General features: G+C 37.4%; 2 protein-coding genes across 2 annotated transcripts; one reads left to right on the top strand and one right to left on the bottom strand.

The window, feature by feature from the left end:
• Positions 1-617: 617 nt before the first annotated feature.
• LOC101294086 (leucine-rich repeat receptor-like serine/threonine-protein kinase BAM1-like) lies at positions 618-4,380 on the bottom strand. The gene is made up of 2 exons (XM_004301859.1): positions 1,767-4,380; positions 618-1,122 (listed from the first exon to the last, which is right to left on the bottom strand). The coding sequence occupies exons 1-2, from the start codon at positions 4,378-4,380 to the stop codon at positions 701-703; spliced, it is 3,036 nt and encodes a 1,011-aa protein (XP_004301907.1). The 3' UTR covers positions 618-700.
• A 2,391-nt stretch (positions 4,381-6,771) lies between these two features.
• On the top strand, positions 6,772-8,421 carry LOC101293797. Its single transcript, XM_004301858.1, has 2 exons — positions 6,772-6,868; positions 7,713-8,421. The coding sequence occupies exon 2, from the start codon at positions 7,864-7,866 to the stop codon at positions 8,419-8,421; it is 558 nt and encodes a 185-aa protein (XP_004301906.1). The 5' UTR covers positions 6,772-6,868; positions 7,713-7,863.
• Positions 8,422-8,973: the final 552 nt, after the last annotated feature.

Genomic DNA, 8,973 nt, shown 5'->3' with positions numbered 1-8,973 from the left:
CCATTTGCTTCGTAGGAAATCAACTCCCCGCCACATATGTACACCCAAGAGCTATTCACACTCTGGAAGATCACCTACACCCAAGAGCTATTCACACTTTGAACACAACTCACTTTTGCTTCTATACATGAAGACACAACAAATTAATATCCCATGTTGATCCCATTCCGTCTCCCATTCAATTCCAAGAAAGTTAAGCTGTCATAAAGTATTTTGAAAAAAATATTAGAGCAACTCCAACAACTTATCTATATTTTTTATTTTCTCAATTTTGAAGAAGATTTTAGTTGTTTTGCTCTAAACATATTTCCTATAATTTTCTCTATAACAAGGAATATGATAAGAGAGAATTTCCTATATTTGCAACCAACTCTAAGATTTAAGATTTTAGAGAAGGACTTAGGGAATGATTATGGGGTTGGAGAAAAAAAAATTGCTTAAAGCTTTGCTTCCAAGAAATAGAGAAATTATGAGAAAGCTGACGGAGATGTTCTTAGTTTCCATACACAATTAACCTTTGTGCACATGCAAAGATTCAAAAACAGAAAAGATAATTAATTTCAACTGAGGGAAACAATGATGAAACATTCTATGTACTTTCCGCACACGATGGAAATGGCTGTATAAAAATGAAGCCCCTTGTAGGCACCATATATTAGAACTCTTAAGGAAAATAAATTACAAGTTAATATGGTTGCTCTTAAACCAAAATATGTTGTTTAAATTTAGGAGGACATTTACTGTCATTTTGTTTGTTATCGAATTGTTGGGAAGGGATTAAAGAAGAGGAGGAGTCGGGAGAATGGGCGCGAGGAAATTCTGACAACATTTGAACAACTTCTCTCATTGTTGGCCTCTCAACACTGTTTTCTTGTACACAATGCATTGCAATGAAGAACAAGTGCATTGCTTCATCTTTGGGCACAGAAATGGCGAGCCTCGGATCAACAATGTCTGCAGCGTCTTGTTTTCGACAATTGGTCACCTTTTTAGACCATTGAACTATGTCGATGCCTTCGCCGAACTCACCCACCGGCCGACGCCCTGTTAGAAGCTCTAACAGTACAACACCAAAGCTATATACGTCGCTTTTCTCATCCACCCTTAGTGTGTATGCATACTCTGCAGCAAAAAAAGAATCATAATATATATATTTTTTCCATAATTAGCAAAAAATCCAAAATAATAGCACGCGTAATGCCGAAGCCGAGGCTTGTCTAAAATGTTCAGTCATATGAATAAGTCCCTAAAATGGATCAAGGACTATTTCTAGAGTAAAATGGACAAGTGCAAGTGTGTGCGTGTGAGCAGAGATATTGACAAGTCAGATTCCTGTGATGATATGAGACGACGACGTACCACTATGATGAATAAAATGTTAGGCAGTGATATTCATGTCACTCAAACAGTTCATGTGGCACTGATATACATCGGGTTGATGCATGGGTCGGGTTTCGTTTCTTCGGTACGTTAATTAGCAAAACTACATGTATTCCCAATTTTAAAATCAATTTACGCACCATCTCATGGACCCAAACATCATTCTGATTAACAATAACTAATATGAATTCATGATTAGTCCAACAACACAAAAAGAATGCTCCATTTTCTCTTTATTATTTTGAGGTCATGATTATTTGGCCATGCATATTCGGTATTCCACATACTGATGATGAAAGCCAACCGCATTAAGCATAAATTAATGCATATGTATACAAAATAAAGTAGTAAATATAAAAGAAAAAGGTAAATATTATGTGACATACCAGGCGCAATGTAGCCGTAAGAGCCTGCAATTGCTGACATGCACTGGGATGCTCCGCCGCCGTCGATCAAGAACTTGGCGAGGCCGAAATCAGCCACGTGTGCTTCAAAGCTGGAGTTGAGCAAAATGTTGTTGGATTTGACGTCTCGATGAAGGATCAATGGGGAGCAGTCATGGTGGAGATAGCACAAGCCTTTGGCAGCTTCAATTGCAATTTTGTACCTCAAATTCCAACTCAAGAATAGGCCACCTTTTTTATTGTTGACATGCAATGCCTCTCCTAAACTTCCGTTCCTCATGTACTCGTAAACAAGTAGATTGGTCTCCTTGTTTGAGCAAAATGCCAGCAATCTCACGATGTTTCTGTGACGAATGTTGCCCAATGTTTGGATTTCGGCTCTGAATCCATGGTCGTCATGGGTGCTGTTGGGAGCTAGACCAAAACCAAAACCAAGAAGCTTTTTCACTGCAATTTCAACCCCGTTTGGCATTTTCCCGTGGTAAACAATTCCTGCTCCTCCTCTCCCGATCACATTTCCATCCTTGACGCATTCCAGCACGTCCGACATTGTGAACTCCACCTTCTGAAATGCTGTCATTTTCCATGATTCCGGGCCTTTTCTTTTGAACGATTTCGCCTTCATTATGGCTGCAGCTGCAAACACTAGCGAGCATATGAGCAAGCCTAATGCGAATATTAGCTTGAAATCTGCCCGAGGATTTCCGGGTGAGTCTGTGATGCTGGTGAAATTGCAAGGATTGTTTAGGAGGGAACCGCAAAGCTGGGGATTCCCAGCGAAAGAGGAAGCGTTGAAGAAGGCAAACTGCCCCGCTTCGGGTAGCTTACCCGACAAGTCATTGAAGGAAAAATCCGCAGTTGTGAGGCTCTTCATGGTTGCCAAGGATTTTGGTATGCTCTGGTTCAAGTGGTTTCTTGACATGTTGATGTAATTCAGTATATGAATGCTGGAGATTTCGGATGGGATTGAGCCAGAGAGGTTGTTCTGACTCATGTCAAGGTAAGTAAGATGGAAACAGTTTCCAATTTCCGGAGGAATTTCACCCGAGAGTGAATTCCGGCTAAGATCAAGGTTTAGTACTTGATGGAGTTGGCCTATAGATGGTGGGATTGGACCAGAGAGCTGATTTCCACTGAGTGAGAAGATTTGGAGGGAAGAGAAATTTGAAATGGAATATGGTATTTTACCGGACAAGAGGTTGTTTGAGAGAATAAGCTGGCCTAATAGTGCAGGCTGTGATGAACTATTGGCATTCTCCGACAACGTGCCAGAGAGATAATTATCTTGCAACTCTGCTAAACTGAGCAGAGGCAAGTATATCAAGCCATTTGGAATGCTACCATTCAGGTAATTCTGGCCCAGTCTGAGTCTAGTAAGACTACAACAAGTCCCCAAGCCTGAAGGGATTGGTCCAAACAGAAAGTTTTTCAACAGAATTAGTATCCTTAGCTGATTGGATGAACACAAGTTTGGGGGTATTTTACCGGTGAGCTTATTTGAGGACAAATCCAGCAGCTGCAGCTTCCTATTTTGGCCGAGTTTCTGAGGAATAATGCCTGTGAAGTTGTTCATCCACAGCCCCAGAGTGTCCAAATCAGGCAAATCCGCAACGTAGTCTGGAATAGACCCATGCAATCGGTTCATGAAGAGGTTAAAGAGCTTGAGCTGTCTGAGATTTGAAAACTCGGATGGAATTTCACCAGTAAGTGCATTGTTGGAGAGGTCGAAATAGAGCAAGCTTGTCAAGTTGCCCAACTGCCTTGGAATTGAGCCTGAGAGCAGATTGATATGCAGGTAAAGCGTGTCAAGGGACTTCAAATTCCCCAACTCATGAGGGATCTGTCCATCCAGTTCACAACTTGAAAGATCCATGTGAACAAGATTCACCAGTTTCCCAAACTCCTTGGGAATCCCACCTTCAAAGACATTGTAGTAGCCCAAGTAGATCTCTCTCAGGTTAGTGAGATTGCCTAACTCACCGGGAATTTCACCGTGAAGATCATTGCCTGAGAGTGACAAGTACTCCAAGCTGACAAGATTTCCGTACAATGGTGGGACTTTCCCATAGAAGAAGTTGCCTCCGAGATCCAAGTACCTGAGCTTACTCAAGTTCAAAATCCCAAGTGGAAGTGGAGCGGTCAAGTTGTTATCATAAACATCAAAAACCTCCAAGTTGGCAATGCTGGAGAAGTTCCAGTCTAAGCCCCCACTGAACTGGTTGTCGGAGATGTTGAGGGATCGTAGGCTGCCCAAGTTTGCAAGCTCAATGCTTCCTGACAAGTTGTTTCCGGCAAGAGATAGGTCGGAAAGCCGGTCAAGGCCTGAAATGATAGGTGAAACAGAACCAGAGAGACTCAAATCTGTCAAGTCCACAGCAACAACACGTCCTCTAGAGCATCGAATCCCAACCCAGCTGGAACAAACTGACGTCGGAGACGACGAAGAATTCCAACTACTTAAAGCGGGTTCGGAGAATTTGAAGCCTTGCTTGAGTGTGAGCAAGACATGAAAATCACTGACCAAAGAAGAAGCAAAACAGGGGATTATTGATCCTAGAACAGGGAAAAGTGACAAGAAAATCAAAGGCACCACCATGTTTGGTTAATTAAGTTAGCTTAGCCGAGTGTGTGGAAGTAGGATAAGAGAAAATAGAATGAAGGGATTTAAGCATTTTGGTGGAAGGAAAAGTGAGAGGAATATGAGAAACTTGAAGCGAGTATGAGTGGGTTGAGGAGGAGAAGGAATCAAACATGTATGTTCAATTACTGCACAAACAGAAAGAGAGAGTCTTGAAATACAAGTTAGGAAGAGAAGAGCTAAGCCTCTGCTTTTTCTCTTTTATGAGCTTTCTCAAGTGAAGACTGAAATGCTGCTAGCCATGCCAGGAGGATTGGTTTATTATGAACTTTCTTTCTTTCTTTCTTTGTGTTGGCCTTCTTTAGAAAAGCAAAGGTGAAAAAGCAGAAGAAAAAGAAGAGAAGAAGGTTGTTAAAAATCTTTTAAAATTTAAAGAAGAAGAAGAAGAAGAGCAACATGAAAAAGAAAATGCAAATCAAAAACAGAAATTTAAAGTTCGGATTGTGGTAGGAAAAGTAAAGTTGATGATGCTCAGATACTCTTCCTCTTCCTTTAACCCTATGACAAATATGCCCTTTAGCTCCCTTTAATTAAAGAGGATGGATCCTCTTTGTTTTGCTTTGCTTCAATCATTCAAAATGGGGTTCCATTGTCTCTAAATTTAGCTCTCCCTATTTATTTTTGGATAATCAAGTTTGTATTAAAAATAATACGACAATTATTATTCAAAGCTTATAGGATTAAGAAATTTATTACTGGATAGTAGCCATGATCAAGAACGAGCCTGAAAACCCTGGTGCGTAACCTACTTAATTGCCTTGTGCAGCTATCTCCACAGTAATATGTATAGATGGATTTTCATATACACCCAATTTTGAAGAGTAATTTTAAATAAAACCCACCTAATATTCTTATTTAATAGACATCTAAAATGTATCAATTATGATATATATTATGTCCTATTTTTTCTAAATTTTACACAATTGCCACCATTCAACGATAACATATAAATATAATATATAAACTTAATTGATGCTGTCTTAAATACCTTGATTATGAGTTTTTCTTCTAACACTAAAATTTTTCAATCAATTTACAATAATCATGTAGTTTTCTTTATTTTTTATGAAAAAATCTAGGTGAAAGGAATTCATTATCTAATCTATACATAAGGTAGAATATAATATAAATAAGAAATCTGATTAGAGTAAAATGAAGAAATTTTACACTGTCCGTAGGACCATTTGGCTTCTGACGTGGTCCTCCATTCTATTCAAATGTTAACATGCGGATTTCTATGATGAAAAACCAGTTTAGCTATTTTGATTTTTTAAACCCTATACCCTATACCCTATACCCTATACCCTACACCCTACACCCTACACCCTAAACTCTAAACCGTATACCCTAACCATATACCCTAAACCCTATACCTTAACCCTATACCCTAAACCCAATTTTGAGTTTCTTTTTTTTAGGTATATTATCATATCATGCCCTACTTAATAAGTATATTAGAAATATAAGTAGTTGAGAGTAAAATGTTCTCTCGATCAGGATTGGAAATGATATAATAATATACTTAAAAAGAAGAAAATTAATCAAAGAACAAAAACGTGTACCTTACAATTAGACATTTTTCAACTATAAAAAGACACCAAATGTGAGCTTAGGAATGAAAAAAATCATTCTATTACAAATGGCATACTTCTGTATATAACATATATATACACTCAAGTTAGTAATAACAAGGTAAGAAATTAAAGAATGTAATTGACTATGACAAAGTTAAATCAAACTAAATTTTAGCTCAGTATTTGAGTTTTAAATTGATGCTAAAATTGAGAAATATACCAAATTTAGCTTTCTACCGTCTGAAGGGCAAATAAGAGAAACCGAAAAATGAATAAAACTATTAATTATAGACATTTGCTCTATATGGTAAGTTTGCTTATGTGGAGTGGGTGTAAAATGAAAGAAAAATATAAATGGGTTTATCTTAAAAGAGGTTTAGTATTTTGGGTTTTTATCTAATTTTCTCAAAACTTTATATATGTGGTTTTATGATTATCATTGTATGTGTTTATGAACCTGTGAGTAGATCCTAATCTTCATATGTTGTATCATTCAGGACAAGGATATAATAATTGGCATCAGAGCCTAGGCACTTCACATAATTCATAGATCGCTTAATTTTCAATACAATGAAAACCAGTTTAGAAAAACCAAAATCCTTCATTCAATGGCTTACGGGCCGGGTTAAAACCATCTTAATATTAACCCAGTCCATTAGCATATCGGGTCAACTCGACTTCTGTTAATAAGAGTCAGACATTCTCTTTTTATTATTATTTTTCTTAACTGAGATAGATCACATATGGGATTAACATCTCAGTTTAGGATTCGTTTACCAGAAAAAATTCAAAATCGTGTTTTAGGGGTTTTAAGCTATGTTTCAATTCGCTTCCGCTAACCTTGATTGCAGAAACATGGATTTAAACCCAAGGTAAAATTATAAGTTTTGATTCTTATTGCTGTCATGTTTCTATGCTTTTGAAATCTGGAAATATAAACTTGGATTTATGCAGATGGATGCGTTTTTATGTCTTCTGATGTGCCATATCTAGGATTGATAGTAAGATGTAATCCTATATGCATAGTGTTTTTGATCAACAAATGAGCATGTCTTCATAAAACTTGCACACAGTAACAAGATTAAGCATAAAACTCCCAAAACTTCAGTCTACAGACTTGTTACAAATGCTGCAACTTTTTTTTTAAGGTTTTGATATTGTCTGCAGAACATGACATGTATTCTTGAAACCTTAAATGATTCATGAACTGTTCAAAATGGTACTAATTTAGTTACACAAAGTGGCTTTTAATATTATTATGAAACTTATCACTGTATGAATCACAACTTGTGCTATTGCTTATGAAATTGTATTGGCTACTGATCTCCAAAGAGAAAATTTTCAGGTACAATTTAATAGCAGTAGCAGCATACTGCATAAATCTATGTTGTAATACTGATATATTGAAACTTTTTGGTATCCAAAGATATTGACTGATTTGATATATATATATATATATATATATATATATATATATATATATATATATACAATGTAAAATGTTTATGGTAGCATGATTCAGTGACTAAATATGTTAGATTTTATACTACAAAAGTATTATCTGATAGAACTACATGGGACCTTATATTTTGTTTCTGCAAAATTTAAACTTATCAGTTTATATGCATTGCTTGAAACATGCTGCAGTACGCACATACATCTATATTCATGAAAAATTTGAAACTCATACATCTGTTTTATTTAAAATCATTTTAGGAACTGAAGTGGTCACTTTAGGACATATCCATGTCCTCATTGGGCTGAACTGTCAGAAATGGCGCGATCAGGTTGAGTTCTACATGTCCATGAACCAGAACATGGATCTTTGCTTCAATGAGGAACAGCCTGAAGAGCTTGATGGACAGCAATGCTGAGGATAAGAAGCAGTACAAGGAATGGTGGAGAGCAAACCAGATGGCAAAAAATGTCATCCGAAGCACCATTTCAGACACTGAGAAACTGTGTGGTGGAACCTGAACTTGCAATTGACTTCATGGAGAACATCAGGCAGAAATTCAAGGAGCGTAGTAAGGCAGAAGGAGCTAACCTGTCAAGGAAACTCCATGAGCTCAAGTTCAGTGGAGCTGGAAGCATCAAAACCCATATCATGCAACTTGAAGAAATAAATAATAAGCTCAAAGACCTGTATATGGGAGTCAACGATGCTCAAATGGTGCACATAGCCCTGGAGTCCCTTCCTGTTGACTACAGCAATCTGAAGAGTAACTACAACTCACAGAAAGGGAAATGGGAGATTGATGAACTCATCTCTATCTGCGTTAATGAGCAGGAGAGAATTCAGAAGGACAAGAAAGAGGCTGCATCTATGACATCTGTGAATCTGATGGGGAAACACACGGGGAAAAAGGAGAATAACAACCTCAAGCCCAAGAAGCAGATCGCAAAACCCTCCAAGAAGGACTGAAGGGGTTCTCTGATGGCAAGATGAAGAAAGTGAAATGCTTCTTCTGCAAGAAGCTGGGACATGTCAAGAAGAACTGCGATGGCTTCAAGAAATGGATGGTGAAGAAGGGTACGTGCTACTGTCATAAATATTTATGTGATTTAAGTACTATGTTTGGCTTTAATACTGTATCTATATTTGACAAAACTGCATTTGCTTTAAAAGTGAACTTCATAAATATCAAATCAAATTCGTATTGGTTGGATTCAGGCTCACCAATTCATATAACCAATTCATTGCAGGATTTGCTAAAGAGGAGAACACCAAAGAAGCATGAAAACACAGTTTGTGTCGGAAATGGCATGAAGGTAGCTGGGAAGGCCATTGGCTTGCTGCATTTGGATCTAGGTTTCAATAAAAGTATTTTTTTTTAGAAAATGTTTACTTCCTTCCTTCTTTAAAGAGGAATTTGCTTTCAATTTCTTTGCTAGTTAAGTTAGGTTGCAGACTTATCATCGATCATGATGGAATAAAAGTTTTCCAAGGTTCAGACTATATTGGTTTTGGACTTTT

This window comes from Fragaria vesca, linkage group LG5, assembly GCF_000184155.1.
Source record: "Fragaria vesca subsp. vesca linkage group LG5, FraVesHawaii_1.0, whole genome shotgun sequence".
Lineage (NCBI taxonomy): Eukaryota > Viridiplantae > Streptophyta > Magnoliopsida > Rosales > Rosaceae > Fragaria > Fragaria vesca.
Note: the sequence above shows the minus strand (reverse complement) of the source record. Positions and strands in the feature narration are given on the sequence as shown.

Bases quoted from the DNA above. Each gene is read 5' to 3' on its own strand.
- LOC101293797 (XM_004301858.1), top strand. From the start codon at position 7,864: ATGCTGAGGATAAGAAGCAGTACAAGGAATGGTGGAGAGCAAACCAGA.
- LOC101294086 (XM_004301859.1), bottom strand. From the start codon at position 4,380: ATGGTGGTGCCTTTGATTTTCTTGTCACTTTTCCCTGTTCTAGGATCA. The intron at 1,123-1,766 runs GTATGTCACATA...TTTTTGCTGCAG, and splicing joins TTACGGCTACATTGCGCCTG to AGTATGCATACACACTAAGG.